Here is a 21,801-nt window from a genome sequence, read left to right on the forward strand (position 1 = left end):
ATATTTATTACAAACAGACCAATCAAATCTGATATGTGCTTAACTTTTATTGCATGTCATTACCTAGGAAATGGTAAAATCACATGAACATAGCAGTCTCATATCAGTGGGATGTGGGTGTAAATGCAGTAAACATTACATACACACTTAGACACCTGAAAGGATTATATTAAACATGTGCTGTTATTATTATTATTATTATTATTATTATTATTATTATTATTATTATTATTATTATTATTATTATTATTATATATTTTTATTTATTTATTATTATTTTTTTTAGATTCCTTATTCATATAAAAGGGGAGGCTTCTTCTCTTGAAGAAGCCATGAATGCTTTTCACTGTTGTTACACTGCTAAAACTGTTTGAATATATCTGAGATAAACAGTGCAGGACCTCAATGTCATTTAAGCAGCTTGTAGCAAAATGTGTGTGGATTTTATCTCATTGTCTATTCATAAGTTGATGAACATATTTAACTTTCTGCAAATATACTAACTGGTGCTTTTGTGATATGAAACAAAAACAAAACAAAACCATAATCTTATGGATTGCCTTATATACACACACAACAGCAATACAACTGACAATATTATCGTTAAACAGAAACACAAGCTACAGATTTCTAAACTGTATGTATGTGCAAACCTGAAGTTAGACAAAATTAGCTCTTTTCTACATAATCCAGAAAATGCAGAAGACATAAATCCAGCTTTCATGTTCCATTTCATTGACTTTTCTTCTATGAATTTAAGACAGTATTTAAGTTATATGATCTCCGGTATGTCAATGTTATGTCTAATAGCTATCGCATCTGAATTCAACACATTGCGGTTTAGTGTGGCTTTGTGGATTTGTGGCATCGTCATGAGCTGAAATTACTCATAGAGAGGTTCTTCGTTGAATTCCTCTCCTCGTAACTGGGCTTACATGTAATTGATACGTACCACAGGAACACGAAAAAACCTGCAAGACACAATAATGGAAAACTGATCATGTTCATCCACTGCTTTAAACACAGAAAAGTATTAAAGATAATCTGGATAATCTAGACTGGATGAAAGTGTAATAGTGAAAAATCAAAAGTGAGAAGAATTCGCATCATGGTATACAGTAGTTACCTTGAAAAGCATTTATGATAGTAAAGAGATAAATCCCTGGTAGACCCAGGGGTCCGTATGTGCAGAAGGCCAGTCCCCATGGAAGTCCCAAAACCACACTGATGCCCAGCAAAATGGCCCAGTCTTTCCACAGCCTTCTTAACCTGCTTCCAGTCTGGACACCTCTCAATTTTAACTTCCACATCTTCACCACAGTCACAGCCATTATCGCTGTGTTGAAGAGTAACACCAGCCCCAAGTAACCGTTCACTGTTATGTAACTCACTATCTTATTGGTTATCCAGCAGCTGCACAAAGGGCAAGAAATGCACATTTTTTAATGAAGCTACACAACATAGACAAGAATGATTGTTTGGTAACACTTCAAGGTTCCCTAAACTAACCTTATTTACTGTATTAAATAAGGTGGGTGGGGAAGTCGTGGCCAAATGGTTAGAGTGTCTGACTCCTAACCCTTAGGTTGTGGGTTCGAGTCTTGGGCCGGCCATGACTGAGGTGCCCTTGAGCAAGGGACTTACTTAGCCGTATGTCACATCACTTTCACTTCATTATATAACATTAACAAACACTTTATACATAATAACAGTCAGAGGTAATGTAACATTAATTATTTGGATTCTCAATAAAATGACAAGTTTCTATAATGTAGGTGATAACAGCTGATAAAATTAATTTGAAGTCTACACACCGCTGTTAAAATGGCAGGTATTTGTGATGTAAGATAAATCGTGTCATAACTAGTTTTTGTCAATTTACAAAGTGAACATTGTCAATTAAAAAAACTGAACATCCCAGTCTTGGTGGGTTTTGTGGAAGCAATTTAAATGAACGCATGTACTAACTGACCTATTTAATGTAATACAACTGCATATACTGTTTATTTAACGTATGGATAATGAACAAAACTGAAAATTGAAACACTGGTGTAGATTTTGCCTCACAACCTCAGACATGTTCGATGTGGACTGTATTTTAGTCATTTTTGGTGCATTGGTTAATGTTACATAAAGTAAATGGTTTGTTAATGTTTACCTATAAGTAGTGAGTAAATAGAGATTACAGTAAATAAGCTCAGTCACAGGAACCTTAACGTAAAACATTACACTTTGTTTTTGCAGAAATGTTGGTCTTACAGATTTGTTTCATTGTTGCTTTCTGTTAAGGTGTATTTTCCATATTCACCAGACAGTCCACAGATCACCACTGTAATTAAAGGAGCTCCTATAGCAAAAGAGGAAAAGCAGTCCAATGTATAAACATTAAAGATCCTCATAAAGCTCTATAAAAATAATTTGTCAAGAGAGTTTCACCTAGGACCCCAACTTACCCCAACCTACTAAGCTTAGTTTGAGCAAATATCTCTTGATGTAGATGTTAAAGACCCTCACAAGGAGTAGGTACAAGTGGAAACCTTCAATAGCGGTCCATGTGAAAGTGGTAAGAAGGGCCCAGTGTAAGATGAGGCCAAGACACTGACATATTGGCTTCTTTTCTGTTCCTGACCCCAATGTACTGGCCAGAAAGAAGAGGTGCAGCAGGAATAGTGAACCTGATAGTTGCACATGAATGATAACAGAGTGCTCTGTCTTCTTCTTCCTGTGGAGACAATGATAAAATCATGTAGTGTGCATGTGGTGAGCCCACGACATGTCTTGTTAACAATTAAAATCTCAAAAAGCTATTAAACATAAATAAAGAATAAAATCTGGTGCTCTTGACAATTTCTACAGATGATCCGTCGATGTTCAGCGGAGAGTGGTCACTCTGTGCTCTCCTGAAGTCAACACCATCTCTTTAGTTTTATCAACATTCAGAGACAGGTTGTTGGCTCTACACCATCTACACATCGTTCTTGCTGATGAGACGCACCACAGTCGTGTCATCTGCGAACTTGATGGTTTGATCTGTGCATTGCTGCACAGTCATGAGTCAACAAGGTGAACAGCAGTGGGCTGAGCATGCAGCCCTTTGGGGCTCCAGTGCTTAGTGTGGTGGTGCTGGAGATGCTGTTCCCGATCCGGACGGACTGAGGCCTCTTAGTCAGAAAGTCCAGGATCCAGTTGCAGAGGGAGGTGTTCAGTCCCAGCAGGCTCAGCTTCAGGTGCTGAGGGATGATTGTGTTGAATGCTTAACTAAAGTCTATGAACAGCATTCGTAAGGAAGTGTCTTTATTGTCCAGGTGGGTGAGGGCTAAATGAAGGGCCATGGCAATGGCATCGTCCGTGGAGCGATTTGGACAATACGCAAACTGTAGGGGGTCCAGTGAGGATGGTAACCTGGTCTTGATGTGGATAGATGTTGACTGTGGATAGACAGAGTACCTGATCATGGGGGGGGGGGGGGGGGGGGGGGGGTTTGGGGGTTTCTATGCCGTTACGTTGTTCTGCCCTTCAAACCAAGCGTAGAAGTAATTCAGCGCATCTCAGAATCAGAATCCGAAAGAGCTTTTTTGCCAGACATGTTTTGAAATGCGAGGAATTTGTTATAGTGACAGAAGCTCCACAGTATAGCAGAATGACATGCAGAACAAACGACTTGCTTTTTTAAGCTTCTGGGAGGGAGGCATCACTATTACAGGCAGGTGAAGCATTCTTGTAGTTCATGATCGCCTGTATGCCCTGCCACATCCGCCAGGTGACACATGCTCCGCTGTCCTGGAAGTATCTGTGGATTGTCTGGGCATGTGCACGCTTTGCTTCTCTGATGGCTCGGGACAGTTTGGCCCTTGCTGTTCTTAGGACCGCCCTGTCTTCTGTTCTGAAGGCTAGGTCTCTAGTCTTCTGCAGCGCACGCACTTTAACAGTCATCCATAGCTTCAGGTTGGAGCCTGCATTCTGGTTGGAGCCTGCCTGCATTTGTTTGCTAGTTATAATATAGTACAACAAGCTTGCAGAGACAAATAATTCTGCCTGAGGGTCAATTAAAACAGTTAACAGTTTAAAGAACAAGACATCTTTTTGCTAAAGAACTGTCAAATCTCCCAACATTGTAGATGTTGATGGTGATATCAGGGTCAGCTGAATTTGTGTAAAAAACAAACAAACAAACAAACAAAAAAACTTAGCCGGTATTAAAATTTGTACTTTAAGCAAGCCACTAGAGGGCATCATTTTCCTACTCTTCTAAGTACCTGCTATGACGTCCACCCATACACTATAACAGGCATTGGTATACAAGCCTGAATAATGTGAGAATAATTTAGTAGCCTACATACCTTTTAATAAAAAACAACATGATGATGATGGCTGTGAATATCAAAGAGAAAGATGACCCAATGTATGAAATGTATTCAAGATGGCGAACATCTTCAGGGTCTTGAACACTCCCAGGACTCTGCCAGTGCCAACAAGAGAGACACCCAAATATGATAAAGATGAACAAATTGTTGAAAGACAAATATGTACATGATTATGTATGAATTGAGGCGTCAACTTACAATGAGCACTGCAAAAAAACTGAGGTGATTGCAATTGCAGATAAAATCTTTATTGTTGCTGTTTGTGGTGCAACCGTCACTGCTCCAGTACCCTGAGAAAGAAATAGTAATGAGGACATATAAATATATAGTCATAACTTTCTGAAAAAATAACTGAAGCAGGTCATGTTGTAAGTACAAGAACAAACTATTTCCTTTTTTTTTCTTTTTTTTATAACAAAGGTGAATTAGTATTAATTAATAGTATTAATGAATCGAACATTTTGAAAAAATCTGAAAATGTTTTCAGAACCTGAATTGTTTGACTGCTTCCAAAAGACACATTTGCCACTCACATTCTGAAAAATATGTTTTATTTGGGAAAACACAAATTAGAAAATGTTCTGTTTTGCTTGTGCCAAAATTATTCTTCATTAAGATTTCCAGACAAATCCTAAATTGGGATTCCTTACCTGACTAATATTCACAAATTGCATTTCAATAGTTTGAGAAAGGTTGTGGAGATCTTGTGCACCAAGCCAGACACCTAAGACACTTCCATGAACAGATCCTTGAACAGAAGGTGCCTGTGTAACAATGTACAGAGGTTTCAATGTAAAGAGGATCACCACATCAAAATCGAACAGGAAGCGAAAATTGGGGCTGATTTCTTTCTAGTATATATTGTTTGATGTATATGTATATTTATTGATTCATGCAGGACCTCAGTGACTATTGTGCCAAGTAATTAAATTCCCATGACTACTTTGCTGACACATCCATAAAACATCACCAAAAGTGAAGAATGTGCATTTGAAAGACGTAGAACATTTACTCAGTCATCGTTTTTTTTTGCTTTTATTCCTATAGAAGAGAAACTAAAAGTAAACTAAGCAATGCTGTCCAGTAAAGCCTGACATTGTTGGGTTTCTATGACGAATTCAAATACACTGTGATTTAATATGAAGAAAGATTACAGCAGATTTTTTATGTCACTGTGGGTCCTGCCTGGAGGCATGGCTTCAATGGTATTTTTTTGGGGGAAAAGGATGGATGTTGTTTTTTTTTTTGGAGAAATTACTGGACAGTACACTTTGTTTTCCTGGCCTAGATGAATGGCTTCTCTATGTGAAACCTGAAAGATCTCTTGAAGGGGCTGTATTTCCAAACCATCTGCCAATCATTAAAACAGTGATGAATATGACTGACAACTCAATAGTAAAAATATTGGCACTTTCATTGAGACAGAAAGATATATTTCAATGTGTTTGGAGGTTCATCATTCAGTAACCAAGTCCATAACATTTTAAACTTTAATATAGTATTTTATTTTATAGACATAGTTCCACAACTACACTGGCCGGCGCTGTTTTTATGTATCTTTTCTGTAGTGATTTGTATTGTTTGTTTGCACTGTATTTTGTTGCACACTGTTTGCACTTGGTTGCACTTACTTTAAGTCCTTATCTCTGTGTTGTTCTACTTAGCTTTGTTTTATTCTGTGTAGCACCATGGCCTGGAGAAACCATTTCTCATTTCACAATGTACTGCATCAGCTATATATGGTTGAAATGAGAAAATAGCTTCTTGGTGTTTTGACGTAAGACACAGATACATATACATATACTTTCATAGAATTAGCAGACATCTGTGCTTCCTCTATTTTAAATACCACAAGCTGTCACTGGTCGGTGGTAGCTTATGTAAAAGTTGCATTATCATGCACATTTTGGTAATGCACACACACGGAGAGGTAATTGTTAGATTTAGATAGTAAATATAGTATATAATATATAAAATATATATTCTTTGTTTTTCCCTTTGGAAAACCTTAAAAGCGCAACATAATCCCTTCCACATAGGGTGGTTTTGTTATCAGAAAATCCTGAACGCTTTTAAGACATGAAATCAGAACGACCAATGCTTTTATGGCTGAATGGACTTCAAAGATGGTCTTGTTTGAAACAAATGGAATCTTCCCCTTTGCTCATTTCCTTGCTGAATACCAAAATAAAGCTTTGGTACTCCAGGATTGGAATCTAAACAGAATTAATGATAGCATTTGCCAAAATCGGTCACAAACCTTAAAAATGTTGTTGTTGAGTATTGATACGATCAGAGACACACTAATGTTCTCCGTCCCACCGCTTTTCACGAGGGCTTCTTGGGGAATGTTGATTACATGCCCATACGTTGTCTCCAGTTTGGCCTGTGAACGCAGTGGGTTACATATGACATGAATTCACTTCACATTACTAGAAAGTGATCAGAATTCTCAATTTTTCCTCAGTAAAACTTCTGTTATTTAGAAGCTTCCTTGTTTTAGAATTGACCAGCTTTCATCCATGAATAGTGAACAGCAATCGTTATATATGTGTTATTTTACTGGGTTTGTTTTACCATGCATCATATACGGTTTGAAAGAGAGAGAAATAGAGAGGTAATTTATTATACAGTGGATACCCGTCTTCTTATATGTTTTTGTGAGGTAAAAAAAATAAATAATCGAAAATAATAATGCCCAAACTAAAACGTGAAACGAAAAAAGAAAACAAAAACCCTTTAAACAACTGTACACACTTTTATAATGAGGCATTCACACCAATTCAAGAGTAACAATCGAAAACCTGTCATCAGTGAATGTGATCCTGACTAACTCCTAAATCTAGACCACAGTTTCTGTCAGATTCCCTACGTCTTTTTGGTTTGAGCCAACTGCTGGAGCGATCATTCATAGAGTATACCTTTGTATATAGGTATAGGATATCATTAAAGACTAACATTTTAGAATGGCCTTGAAGGAGGTCAAATCTAAATCCTGTTCAAAACCTGTAGATTAATTTGAATCATGGTCATCATGGTCACAATTTGATAGAAGTGGAGAACTTTTACAGAGAAGAGTGGAATTAAAATGCCAAATACAACAGTAGACTCTTACCTAAAAGGCAAGCAGGTTGTTTTAATTTAGTATTTTTTACCTTTTCCCCATAAATAATTATATTTGTTTTTCATTGTTTGGTTGGTTGCAGTAGCACATTAAAGGTATGATTTAACTTAGTTACACTTTTTTACCTCACAAAAATCGGTGATCTGAAAACTGGTGTGTAGACTTTTATAAGTTCAACAAAAGGTTACCTTACGCCTTCACTTGAATGCGAATGTGTTAATATTCTTTTTGTTTAAGGGAAATGCACTTCTTTTGAAATTCTGGGAAGAACAAGAGGGAACTTCTTTTTTTTTTTTTTTAAAAAGGACCTTCTGTTAATACTCAAGTCTGTGGTGGGTCTGTAGTGTTCACATTATATATAGACTATAGTTACAAGTTTGAGATAAAAAAATTAGTATACAGTAAGATAAAAATTTCAGATGTCATGATATTTACAGCTAAATTTGTTAAAGAAACTTTAGAACATGACATTTGTGGTTAATCCAACATGATGGCCAACCAACTGTCTGTAGGAGAAAATCATCAGACAGAGGCATTGCACAAGCATTGAGCATAGCCATTACAACAGCTTGAAATGTCCTGAGAAAGAAAGAAGCCATTGAAAAACTAAAATTTGGTTCAGAGCTGTGATGAATAAAGCAACAAAGAAATGTAGCAGCAATAGCACAAGATGTAAACCATTTATCAGCAGTAAGAATCAAAAGGCCAGACTGAAATCGACAAAGAGATACAGAGATCATAAATGTTCTGAAACAAAGATGAACCTCTACCAAGTCATGAAAAGGCCAAAGTGTGTAAAAAAACAACGTGATCTAAAACATGATCCGAAACAGTTAAGCTTATTGGTCAACCATGGTGAACATAGTGTCATGGCTTTGGCTACAGAGAAGCTACAGAGAAATGTATTGATTCTAATTGGGAGGAACTTTATCATGCAGCAAGACAGTGACCCAAAACTCACATTACATTCGACTTCACCAGGTGGAAAAAGTGAAAGGTTTTAGACTGGCCTTCAATTCAATTACTGTCAGATAATTGTATATTTTATTGAGTTCTTATAGTAATTGAATACTTAAAATAATCTGATGGTTTTGTCCCTGTTGGATGACCCTCTCTTTGCTTTTGAACATGTTGTATGTCTCTCACGTTGACTTTGTTATATAGTGAATCCCATTATTTACATCATTTAGAGTGGTAGTAAGCAACATTAAGTAATTAAACTTTCGAAGTACAGAACACTGATTAGGTAACACAAAGTGATGTCATTTATATATCTTGAAAATGAGAATGTGAGAGATTTACCTCTGAGAAATCCACGTTTTTTATATAAAAGTCTGGTAGTTGAATTTGAAGTCGGCCGCGTGCACAATGTTTCATTTCTCTTTCAACACACCTGTTCAAAAGGTTTTAGATTAAGCAATACATTATAAATTATGTACATATTTTCTGAGCATCATATCTGTGGAATAATCTGAATGAGCTTCTTTGAGTGTTATGAAGTCGGTAATACAGTGTGTAGTGTCAGAATGGTGAATATTATATAGTTAACTGTGGTAAGCTACTGTTGCTGCTATAACGTCAGTGTATAATGCCTGAACCATCGATCTTTTTTCTCTTGGTTAATTATATGAAGAAATGCAGCTTGTTGTATTAGTAAGAATCCACAAAGCCCTCTCTTCTGAAGACTGATCTGAGTCTGAAAATGTGACTGTTACTTACTAAGGACATAAGAGACTCCTTATGTAAACCCTTAATGCAAAACTATAGAACATTTATTTGATATAAAATGCCTCAGGAGTGCATCATACCATATAGAATCCTTCATAAATTATTATTTTATAACCTATAAGATCTAGTGGCTAGATCTTGTGTTAGAAAGTTAAATAACAGCAATCTGCATTTCTAACCTTAAGAAAAAAGAGTGGCTTAACATTCATATAAAAATAAATATGCTTGTACATTAACACTATAAACTCTCAGAACCTGTGAGATAATCATACACATTCTCATATATACATTTGAAATATTTGTAATTTTTTAGAGTTTATGAAGTTCTGAGATTTTAAGAAGTTATCATTTTTCACTCGGCCGTAACTCACATAGGAACGTTGTTGTTGGAATCCTGTTGTTGACAATACTGAACAACGCGAGAACAATCAATGGCTCCTTTTAGTGATGTAGAACAACAGAGAACGATAAACATTTTAGCAATATGCCCTTTCTCAAGCATATATTTGCAGATTGATCAAACAAAATGTTTCTATTTCAGCGTTTGGTTTCTAAGTCAGTAAACTCTTTCTGTATTCTAACTATATTGTCATCATTGCCATTCTCTATATTACATAAAATAAACAATAAAACTCTCTAAAAATATATATTACAGTATATTTCCCTGTCATATTTTATTTAGCTTACCAATTTATCATAATAATTTGTGACATAAAACCAAAAGCTAATAATGCCAATGGCAATTAATTCAAACTGAAATCATATCAGTTATATATCCTACCTGTCATGGTCAGTGTCATGGAGAAAAATATACAAATCCTAAGAACAACCAGTAGACACATATTTTAAAAATAAGATCTCACTACTGCTGCTACTCTTGATGCAACAATGTCTCTCTTCATGCTTTGTGGTTTGCTCATAGATCGGAAGGAACTATAGACGTCACATGATACGTAATCATTACTGTCCATAATACCATATTTGACACTGAACCAGAAATGTCACCTGGTACCATTTTATTTACACAGTTGTTTTTTAAGAACAGAAGATAAAGCAGACAAAACAGGTTTTATTTTGAGGAACAAAAAAAAAAGTCAGAGACTTAGGAGGAAGTAAAGCTGCATCGATAGGGCAAAAACAATTCCACACATTATCAGATGAATACACTACAAAAGAGCTTGATAATCAGCTTAGAAATGAATTAATATGCAGAGTGATAACAAACAGGCAGAATACAGATACTTCTACTAGTTTATGTATTGTTTTATTTGTAAAACTAACATCAGATCAGGTCAGTTTAGGAAAAATTTGAGGTGATAGAGAATTACTCTATTTATGTATTAGACCATTAAACATATTATACACATGCTATGTTCCTCAAAAACAACATGCATCATTTACTTTTGTAATGCTGAAAATAAGGAACTCATTGGCGCTATTGGAAAAAAAGTGAACTGTGAAACTGATTATGAAACTAATGGTTACAGAGTGAGGTTATGAATTTGGTTTGAAATCTTGTGATCACTTAATCTTGTGATAAATTAATGCAGTGCCTGCTTTTATATCAATCAGTATATGATGTATAATCACAATACCAGTAAAAGACATCAATGGAACATCTGATCACTGGGCAAACCTGTTTTCATAGGTATTAGGTATTTGGCTCAGACACAGTCGTAGTTTGTGCCTCCAGGCACTTTTTCCTCTGCAATGTATGATAGACCCACAGGAACAGAAACAACCCTGGATATCAAAAATAAAGAAAAGTGTATATCATACACCCTCACTAAACTCACTTCCTCTTTTATGTTTTAGAAGAAGGCTGCAGTTTAGTACCTTGTTTGACACACACACATTCGATGTAGTCGCAGGTCATGCTGCTAGTTTGTATATGCATAGGGTCTAATCCTAACCCTAACCCTAATGCGTTTCATATATTAAAGAGTAAAGAATTTTAGTTTTTTTGTTTGATAAACTGACACCAAAGTAGCGACTATGCTAGAGCAAGCACTTTAAGACCACCATGTACCAAGCATGTATCCAAATCCAAAAAAATTGACATCAGATGGTAAGAATGTTCTACTTAGCAGAAAGACCTAGTGGTATGTAGTCTACATCTAGTGCACACACCACATTTGATACCTAGGAATCCTCCTCATATTCAAACTCAGTCTGATCAGTCTTTTTTAAATTTAGAGCACACCCACCATGTTGCTAACAGATCAGTGACTAGCACTCATGTGGGAAGAATTAACCATATTTTTTTGATTGGCTCTTGTGCAAAGTGCCTCTGAAGGTAGGACTTTGGAAGGTCTCTGGTTTTAAAAAATCTCCTTGCAGAAAAAATTCTGCCTTCATGCCTTGTGGCTGGGCATGGGGTCATCCTGGAAACCCATCCCATTAGGTTGCAATATTTTAATACTTAAAACGTGTACCAAAAAATACCACACACTATAGCGTTAAAAGAATCAATTCACCCACTTTTACTCAACCTATTCGTTCAACAAGAGCCCATAATCAAAGGAAATAAACCAAAGTGATTAAATTGCACACGTGATGCGAACTTCTATGTTCACACAAAATTCAGGTTGTGTTCATTTAACAATGCCTGGAGGTGATCGTAATCATTGAGGACGTGTGCAGATATTTTATTACACTCATCAGTGAGAAACTATTTCCACGCAATTTCTTTTTCAGAAATTGGTGGATTCGTTTTTATTATTAGAACACTCTACTCTTGTTAAAATTCTAAAATTGTTCCCAGCATCTGTGGAAATACACCTGCCTAAACGATACATCACGTGTTGCATCAATACATTTTAGGCAGTTTTGAGATAATTAACATATTACGGTTAAAGGGAATGTGATGTTTATAGATCAAACTGTAGTTTTAGTGATAGTAAGGTATCTGTACCTTGCAGGGTGTTAAAGATACAGAAGAGGTAAAGAACGGGGTAGTTTGTGTATCCTGATGTGAAGAAAGCCAAACCCCATGTCATTCCCAACAGAAGGGCCAGGCCCAGGACAGTGCATATATCCTTACAAGATGGAAGATTGCTACCGCTGACATTATTGCGCCGGAGCTTATAGATCTGATGCGTCACTGCCACCAGAATGCACGTGTTGAACAGGAACGTTATGGAGAAATAGCTGATGTTCATGCCATACAGAAAGCGGATGTCGGTAATCCAGCATCTGCGTAGTACAAATTGTTCATGTGTTTCTTCAGGATCAGACAGCAAAATAAACCTATTCAGCCCTGTAGAGCAGTTGACTGGGCATTCGTTTAAGTGATTTTGTTGTAAAAATGATCAGTTTTATTATACAAATTTTTCAAGGTGTTTACTTACAATTTCTTTGTTATTTTTGTGTCTGATAATTTTATTTCTGTGGTGCCATAAAAAGGCGTAGTACCATAAACACACAGACTCCCTCCAACAAGCACAGCAGGCAGTCCTGGAACAAAAAAGTAAACCAAAAACCATCCAGATTGTCATGTGTGCTATACACACACTGACCACTTTAATATGAACACCTGAACATTCATGTAATGATCTAATTAGTTAATCATGTGGCAGCAGTGCAATGCATAAAATCCTGAGGTCAAGAGCTTCAGTTAATGTTCACATCAAACATCAGAATAGGGAAAAATGATCTCAGTGACATTGCCTTGATTTATGGCAATGTGGATTATGGATTATGGCTAAATATTTAAGAATCTGCAGATTTTTTGGAAGTTTCATAAACAACAGTCTTGAGCTGACAGGAAGAGTTCAATAAACTGAATAATGTCTCCAAGTGTAATAATGGCTACAACAACAACAACAAAAAAAAAAACACATCAGAACCCTTTCTACTGTGAGCCAAAACTCGTTTAACACTGTACAATAATCAGACTGATTGTGGTATCACAGGGACAGCTGGACTTTGTAAAACATAATTTTTGGTTGAGAGCTAAGATTTGAAGATTTAGAATGCATAATGATGTGCTCTTTGGTAGCCAATTTACTGGCTGTGTAAAAAAATATTTGGATTAATATCTTAGTGACTCCTGCTACGTGACTCATCTAAGATCGTCCAATAGGAGATTGAAATAGGATGATGTGAAACTAATAGGATGTCAGTTATAGTGGTAATGGTGTAATATAGATGATTAAAAAGAGCTTTTTTTTAAGTTGAGGCAGAATAGAGAATTTCTCATCACAGTTATATCACAACCCAAAAAGGGATACGACATGGAAAAAATTGTTGGAATTGCATGGTGTGGAAAATCTTTTTCCAATCTTCAGTTGTCCAGCTTCAATGAGCCTGCATTGTGCTGCTGCCACATGAAAGATGTATGTAATTGTACTGTTTTTTATTTTAATTAAATAAACAATTCTTGTTGGTGTTTTGCCGTGTGGGACACATGAACCGATTCCTCACCCCATCCAAACAGTGACAGCTTGATCATGTAGTGCTTGATGCGGATGTTAAACACTTTGATTAGAAGCAAGAACAATTGTAATGCTTCAATGGCCATCCAAGAGAAACAGGACAAGAGGCTGTACTCTATTATCACTGCTATGAAGACACATGCAATGTTTTGAGACCATGTGGCTCCCCATTCAGTGAACAAGAAGCTGATGTTGAGAAGGAAAAGGGCCGCACTCAGAGACACGTGGATATGGATGGAACTGTCTTTGTTTGAGCTCCTGTAAAAACAGAGTATAAATGTGATTGTGGTGTATTTGTGTATGTTAAATCATGAATATAGCCGACTGACAAATAAATGGTTTTGTTGTGCTGTTGGGACAGCACTTGTCCCTTTAGATGAAAGAATCATTTCAGATGTTCACCTTTACCCCATGGTGAAACATTTCTACCCTGATTGAATTGCAGCATGAGTTTGTTTTGGGTGTTGGGATGTACACCGTGTTTGGGGGTACGAGGGATCTCTGAATGGTTTAATGAGATTAAAAATTGTTTGAAACCTAGTCACTAAATCCCAACCCATTGGTGTGTTACCAGTCTGCTCAACCAGCATCATTAAAATGTTAATTAAGGGATTATTCTTTGGAAGCATGGTATTCATCCCCACATTCTCCCATGTGTGTTATATGTGTATATTAAAAAAAAATAAAGAAACTCTAAAAAGTTTTACGTTTATGGTCAGTAACCTAGTGAACCGGTGTTCATCAAGAATGTATTCATCAATAGAGACTTAAAAGCACTTTTGTATGTCACTCTCGATAAGGGCGTCTGCCAAATGCCGTAAATGTGAACATCAATGTAAATGTTGACATGATATGATGTCCTGAGATGAACTTGTGCCCACTCCAGTATGTATTCTCACCTCAGGCCCACAACCTTGACTAAGATGAAGAAGTTACTGAAGATAAATATATGACTATATACAGTAAATATAGTACTGTACAAATGGAATTTGAACTCACACTCTTTCCAATTTGTAGGCCAAAGCCTTAAGCACTGATTTACTTACTAAATATCTTCCATTTAGATAATGCCCTAGGTTTGGAAATACATGGTTCGGTAACCAGTAGTGTTTTTTGGGCCTACGTGGATATGCAACCTCCTCAATTTCTATACAAGTGTTCTCTCCACATAGGGGTCCTTAATAACCCAGACCAGTCCTTGTTTGACTTACTTACAGTATCACATTTCATAAAGTACAGCATCAAGTTACATGCAAATAATACCGAATCAAATCATCAAATGTATGATACCCACTTTATGAAAGCATAGATGAAGATGGTCACCGCTGAGAAAAGGGCTGAAAGACTACAACCTATGTAACTAATATAGGATAGGACATTCCACTGCTGTTGATCAATTTGGGTCACATTCAGGTCAACCTAATAATAGAGATACAGACAGACAGGTGATTCCTCAGCTAACTGTAGAAGAAGTAGTTTACTCACTTGGTTTCTGATTCTGACTAAGTGCTTACCAGAAGTATGGCAAAAGGGGTCATGTGATCATAAGAGCAGGATACAACGTTACTGCTCAAAAACAGGTTGGTGAATGACCCCGTGACCTCCCAGTTTTCCCCTAAGCAGAATAAGGATGAAATCAGTATCTCTGGTTAGTTTTAACATGATAGCAACCAAAAGGTATGATATTGTATGATACGAATCTAAAATGAATGCTGCACATTTAAACAATTTTCAAAAGATGAAGTAGATGAATAGTTTCAGTTGTGTTTCTTAGCTGCTGTGAGTGTCATCTAAGTCTACTAAAGGTGGTAGAGCATTTTCTTATTTAGCTCCCAAACTTTGGAATAGTCTTCCTGATAGTGTTCGGGGCTCAGACACACTTTCCCAGTTTAAATGTAGATTAAAAACTCATCTCTTCAGTCAGGCGTACACATAATACATCCCATAATATCATGCACCAGTACATCAGACCAGCGCATTTTTATGAACGGCAGATATGTTAATCCCTTTCCACTGCTTTTCTCTTTGTACCCATCCCGAGGCATCCAGACACTGTACCAGCTCCCATCGTCCTCTGTGGGACGAAGCCTTTGGACGTCCACTGAGCCGAGGCCGACTCTAAGAATCCTGAGACATCTCCAGTTAGACTCTGTGGTACTCAGAAGATCAGAAGTCCTTGAACCTCACACCAATACAACATTTGTTTGACTGTATATTACAATCACACCCCCAGTGTCACCCATATGAGGATGGGTTCCCCCTTGAGTCCGGTTCCTCTCAAGGTTTCTTCCTTTACCAATTTAAGGGAGTTTTTCCTCGCCACTGCTGCCTGAGTCACCTCAGACTTGCTCATAGGGGAATAAATACATACACACTGTGAACTATATACATCTAATAATAATCTAGAATTTTTATTCTGTTAATTCTTATTTCTTTTATTATTCGTTATTTTCTTTATCATTAATTATGTTTACCTTCTGCTCTATGTTTATGTTCTGTAAAGCTGCTTTGAGACAATGTCTATTGTAAAAAGCGCTATACAAATAAACTTGAATTGAATTGAATTGAATTGAATTGAGTGGCCCTGTCTAAGTTCCCTGCCAGAACACCAGAGGGTGGTGTTCTTATGTGCATCTGTTTACTTGCTGTTCTTTAGTTCTTTCTCACCAATTGCCCTCCCTATATATACCCGCTGTCTTGTGCTTTGCTGTTTGCTGAGTCCTTGTATTGTGTCTCCTGGTTTCTGTTGCTTGTCTTCTGTCTTTTTTTTAATCGTTATTTTAGTTGCCTATTTTTTCTTAGTGTTTCCCTGTGTTTCTGTTTTTCTTAATAAATCCCTTTTGTCATTTTATCTCTGCACAGCCAAGCTGCAACTGCTGGGCCCTTAAGCAAAGCCCTCAACCATCCCTGCTCCAGGGGTGCTGTATTATAGCTGCCCCTGCACTCTGACCCCAACCTCCTCAGTTGGGGTATGTGAAGAAAAGAATTCCACTGTGCTGTAATGTATATTTGGCGATAATAAAGGCTTCTATGCTTCTATTCTATGCATTTGGGTCTGGATGCCTTTCTGAGGAGGCACCTGTTTCTGACAGAGAGATTCTAATTCAGATAGCTTTCTATTCACTTTTAGAAATTCTACACTTTTATTCTCTTTTTAACATTTACATTACATTTTACAAAAGTTTAGAACCTTTACATTTTTATCACCGGTCGAAATAAATGAAGTTAATTATTAACTAGATTTGTAAAGTTCGTCACGACAAACTTTGATGTTGGCTTTGACGGTGCAAGTATTCGCAAAGGCCGGTGCATTTTGGAGGCGAGTGGACAGAAAGATTGTGAAAGCTACTGGACCGCTAAGGTGCCAATACTTTTGGAGGTGATCGGCCATGAGCATGTGACGTGATCCAAATACCCGTAGGGCAGTTCCCTTCATTGTGCTGAGTGTTTTGATATGTCACATGTCCATGTTGTGCAAATTTTTTATTGCGCTTCTTTTGGGGGCGGGGCTACATGTGACATCAAGTGACGTCACTTGACGTGACTAGAATACCCGTGGGGCAGTTCCCCTCAATGTGCTGAGTGTTTTGATATGTCACATGTCCATGTTGTGCAAATTTTTGATTTCGCTTGTTTTGGGGGCGGGGCTACACGTGACGTCACGTGGTGTCGAGTGACGTCACCAGAATATCCGGTGGGGTGCCAATACTTTTGGCAAAAAGTGGCTACTGAGGGTTTGGACATTTCATGTCAATACTGCAGTCATTATGGGTATCTACTTATTATTATACTGCGGGGATCACAGAGAGAGAAGCCGTGCCTGAGCTCTGCGCACGCTGTGTGTGAGAGCTTAGAGGAATTTTCGGAATTCCCCATTCAAGTCTATGGGATGTTCGATCGTCGACTACCGGAAAACCGAAAATTCCGTCGGAAGTCCGAAATAAAAACTTCGTCCGGAGTAAGGTCCTAAAGAACCTGTTCGAGTTTGGTGTAAATCGCTCGAAAACTTGCCGAGTTATAAACCTCAAAAGTTTATAATGGAAGTCTATGGGAAAAAAGGCCACTTTGAGCTTCCGTACCGGGAATGCCGGCATTCCGATCTCTTAGAAAAATAGAAGCAACAAACTTCAGACCAGGGTCTACGACATATCCGAATTTGGTGCATGTGGCTCGAACGCCCTAGGCCGCATTTTTTAAAATAAATTTTTGTCTAATAATAATAATAATAATAATAATAATAATAATAATAATAATAATAAGCTTATAACGGAAATCAGAATGTTGGCTTCTACAAAGCCAACATAATTATTTCTTTAACACTGCTACAGCTGTATCAATTCTGATGGATGTAGTTGGGTAATTGAACTTTTAAACTCCTACCTATTATTCAGCAATTAATATTGTTTAATAACTGCTATAAATTATTCAGTAAAAGTACAACCAAGAAGAAGGTTAAGATAGCATAGACAAGAATAGGAGGAATTTAGAGGAAATCATTTGAATGACTTGGTTTTAATTGCATATCTAAATAAGTTCATATACTATATTTTGAATATTATTATTCTTTTAACTGAATTTAATTATGTAGGCTTATTCTTGCGCTTATAAGTCCCTTTTAAGCTTGGAGAGGCTTTGGCAATATTAAGAGAAGCATTGTTAAGGGTTTATTAATACACACATTTCAACCCATAATTGATGTGATAGTTTGTGTATTAATAGAGAGATTTATTGTCATCATAACCCATTTGAAACCTGTTTGAATCTAGGCTAAGACTTGAAACATTTTGGGAAACATTTTGGGAAGCGTTACCAATATAGAATCCCCATGACTCATAAGAACGAGTAATCTTTCTCACTATGTATAACTCTTTACATTAAAGTACTTCACCTAGAATATTAGATGATCTTAGTGGTCTTTACTTGCCAGGTATACAAACATGGTGCATGCATTTTATTTACAGTATACAGTTTATTTAAAATTCTACACTCTAATTTCATCACTACCATCATAATTTTCATCTAACTAACCATCACTACCATTTTTTTATTACCATGTTTTGTATATACACGCTACGTTTTAAGATTAAAGTTAGAGGCAGTGTAACCATTTTTGCACCTTATGATTTAATCCAACTCCATCTGTACAAGTTTATTAAGAGATCAGGTTCTCATCACTGTCAGTTCTAATCACTATTGCATCACCAACAACAAACTAAAACTTTGAGCATGTGACAAAATCCTACATACCTGTTTCATTATAGAACTGACACGACAGTGTTTGGTTTTCCTATAAGAACAATTTCAGGGTTAAAAAAAAATAGGTCATATAATCCTTTTCACATGCGATTATATGAATAAAATTATTTCATATGAAAAACTTGCTTAAAAATTGTTAATCCGTGACATTTTCAAAATCATATGTGTTAGTTTCATAATTAAACTATGTGATCGTTCCTATGTAAAATTCATATGACTTTTTTTTGTAAAGGAAGAAAGTAGCATAAGCCTGGACAATAACGTCTAACATACAAAACTATGCTTATAAAGATACGTACAGATGATCACTTACATTTATTTCACTACTGTTCACTGTAAAATTGATAACAAGTCGATTGGACAAGTTCTTAAGCTCACGGTCCAGTATTTCAACACAAATGACTTGGGATTTCAAAATGGTTGTCGAGTTACCCTGTGAAAATGTGCAGAAAACGGATATGTTTATAGTCTTTAAAAAAAAGTAACTCAAGCTTTCAACAGAAATACACATTATTTAAAGAGATTGTAAAGGTTCATGTAAGACTTACTATAAAATCTTCAGATGAGCGATATCTCACTACGCTAACTTTACTGAGCTGCTCAGAGACGTTCAGAAATGGTTCAATCGGGACAAAAACGTCTATGGGTCGATCATACTCAGACAGCTATCAGACAGTAAAGACACATAGAATTCAGATCAGACACAGCTCACTTAAACAATTTGAAATGTTTAACACTGTCAGATGTTTTTAGTACTAATCATTATATCCCAGTATTTTGAATCTGATGATTTTTTCTTACAATTCACCTGTTTATATTCATTTACTCATTTGAATAATTGACAGGTTCGATAGTAGCAACTCATTCAGAGAGGTTTGTATGGCATACACTGCACATGATCATATATCGCTAATAAAAAAACATGGATTTATTTGACAAATAAAAATGAACATAGAAATGTTTTTTGTATGTAAATGTTATTATTTTTTCTTGGAGATTACACAATATACCTTATAACATTATATTACCTTGGGCGCAGGGATCTTTACACGGCTGTGTTCCGGGGAATCATTCATCATATTCATCTTAACTACAGTCATTATATAGACTGTGTAATTACAGGTTTTGCTTTTCCCTGCAAAGTTTTCCCTGGTCACATTATGGATGAACTTTTTCTGTTCAGTCATGCATTTAATGTTCTGACTTTTACAGTGTACATGGTTGTTTGTATTCAGATTTGAATCTCGGAAACATGTACATTTATCACCTGAATAAAAAGAATAATGATGGATGGATGGATAGTTGTATGGATGGAAAATGCCATTTTTTTTGTGTAATCCACATTTCACACCACCAGTAGTTAAAAAAGATTATTAAATAATATAGAAAATAGTAAACATTTAATTTGTTATCATGACTTAGATGTGCAATTGATGTAAAAAAAAATGCACATATTTATTAATGTCTATTTTGGAAGAAATTAAAAAATTGTACCGCATGATGTGGATTCCTGTGGACTGACTCCATTTTTCTGACTGGCTCCAACATTCACCAGAAGCATAAAGCAGAGGAGAATCATATTAGCAGCTCTCTGCTATGAATAGATAGATAGATCAACAGATAACAGCATTAAAAAGCTTTAATAGAGCTAACACATAACAGTGTGCAAGACATGACATGAAATATATAATTTATAATACTGCAGCTTAATAAAAAAACTTTAGAAATGGAATGACGTTAAAAAGTATATAACAAGATTCCAAGATGAAAGGAAACAATCAAAAAGTTTACAAGGCAACGGCGTAATTACAAATTAATCTCTGTGTACACTACGATAAGATGGAAGAAGTCTATTTATTATTTACTCATCTAATATTGTCTAAATATAACAGATTAAGTATGGTTAATTCATAAACACCTCAAACACAGAAAACTAAAACTTACAAAACAAAACAAATGAACAAAACACACGTCATATTTTAGATATAATACTTGATGATTTTTCAAAAAGAAAAGGGCTGCTTCATATAGAAATATTAAGAAACCCCAGAAAACTCACCAAGCAAGGTATCAACTTCTCAGTTGTGTTGCTTGTTTTTCAGTTGTTGATAATAAGCCTCTTATAATTTGTGTAAGCAAATATATCAGACGCATCAAATGTGGAAATGCACATTGGATACTGAATGCATATGCGTTCCACTTATCCAGGAGGCACTGCCACACTTCTATGTGGTTTATTCAAATGGGTTCTCTTTACCATAGATGTTCCTCTGATATAAAAATATTTTTGGAAACAAGTACACAAATTAGCTGCAGGCTTACTGGAAGTAGACACTAGAAATTGGATCCAACGTATTGGATGACAAGTAATGCATTTTGTACCCACTTCCTTCCTCCTCAGGTAATTTTAATGATTTAATACACACAGTTGTTAAGTACAACCATTAATCTAATGTTTGTTTTCCAAATTAGATAGTTAAATGTTTTCCACATATAATATATCTTTCATGTCATTTGTACAAGTAAATTATTAAAAAAAATAAGGACAATATTAAAATGAAAGTTCATTCATCCATTCAGTTTCTACCGCTTATCCGAACTTCTCACGTCACAGGCTATCTCAAGGCGTCATCGGGCATCGAGGCAGGATACACCCTGGACTGAGTGCCAACCCAATGCAAGGCACACAAACTCTCATTCACTCACGCAATCACACACTACGGACAATTTTCCAGAGATGCCAATCAACCTACCATGCATGTCTTTGGACCGGGGGAGGAAACCGGAGTACCCGGAGGAAACCCCCGAGGCACGGGGAGAACATGCAAACTCCACATACAAGGCAGAGGTGGAAATCGAACCCCCAACCCTGGAGGTGTGAGGCGAACGTGCT

The 21,801-nt window shown here is 36.4% G+C and overlaps 1 protein-coding gene across 2 annotated transcripts; it reads right to left on the reverse strand.

Annotated features, from left to right (window-relative positions):
- Positions 1-27: 27 nt before the first annotated feature.
- Positions 28-20,169, reverse strand: adgrg3 (adhesion G protein-coupled receptor G3). 2 transcript variants are annotated; one of them, XM_047809985.1, is made up of 12 exons: positions 9,998-10,157; positions 9,588-9,654; positions 8,791-8,881; positions 6,625-6,750; positions 5,015-5,128; positions 4,855-4,900; positions 4,563-4,654; positions 4,341-4,459; positions 2,454-2,722; positions 2,260-2,347; positions 1,127-1,413; positions 28-971 (listed from the first exon to the last, which is right to left on the reverse strand). In XM_047809985.1, exons 1-12 carry the CDS (start codon positions 10,056-10,058, stop codon positions 871-873), a joined length of 1,461 nt encoding a protein of 486 aa, XP_047665941.1. In that variant the 5' UTR covers positions 10,059-10,157; the 3' UTR covers positions 28-870. The 2 variants fall into 2 exon arrangements, 1 of the variants encoding a protein (XP_047665941.1); XR_007139926.1 differs by lacking the exons at positions 28-971; positions 1,127-1,413; positions 2,260-2,347; ... (4 more) ...; positions 5,015-5,128; positions 6,625-6,750 and adding exons at positions 12,131-12,411; positions 12,567-12,672; positions 13,642-13,910; ... (4 more) ...; positions 19,457-19,573; positions 19,937-20,169 and having other exon boundaries at positions 8,806-8,881; positions 9,998-10,959.
- Between the last annotated feature and the right edge of the window lie 1,632 nt (positions 20,170-21,801).

The sequence above is a fragment of the Tachysurus fulvidraco genome, chromosome 2, assembly GCF_022655615.1.
Source record: "Tachysurus fulvidraco isolate hzauxx_2018 chromosome 2, HZAU_PFXX_2.0, whole genome shotgun sequence".
Taxonomy (NCBI): Eukaryota; Metazoa; Chordata; class Actinopteri; order Siluriformes; family Bagridae; genus Tachysurus; species Tachysurus fulvidraco.

Excerpts from the sequence above, each read along its gene's own strand:
- adgrg3 (XM_047809985.1), bottom strand. The coding sequence starts at position 10,058 with ATGTGTCTACTGGTTGTTCTTAGGATTTGTATATTTTTCTCCATGACA. Across the intron at positions 6,751-8,790 it reads AAAACGTGGATTTCTCAGAG|GCCAAACTGGAGACAACGTA; the intron begins GTAAATCTCTCA and ends CTGCGTTCACAG. Across the intron at positions 1,414-2,259 it reads AGCAACAATGAAACAAATCT|CTGCTGGATAACCAATAAGA; the intron begins GTAAGACCAACA and ends CCCTTTGTGCAG.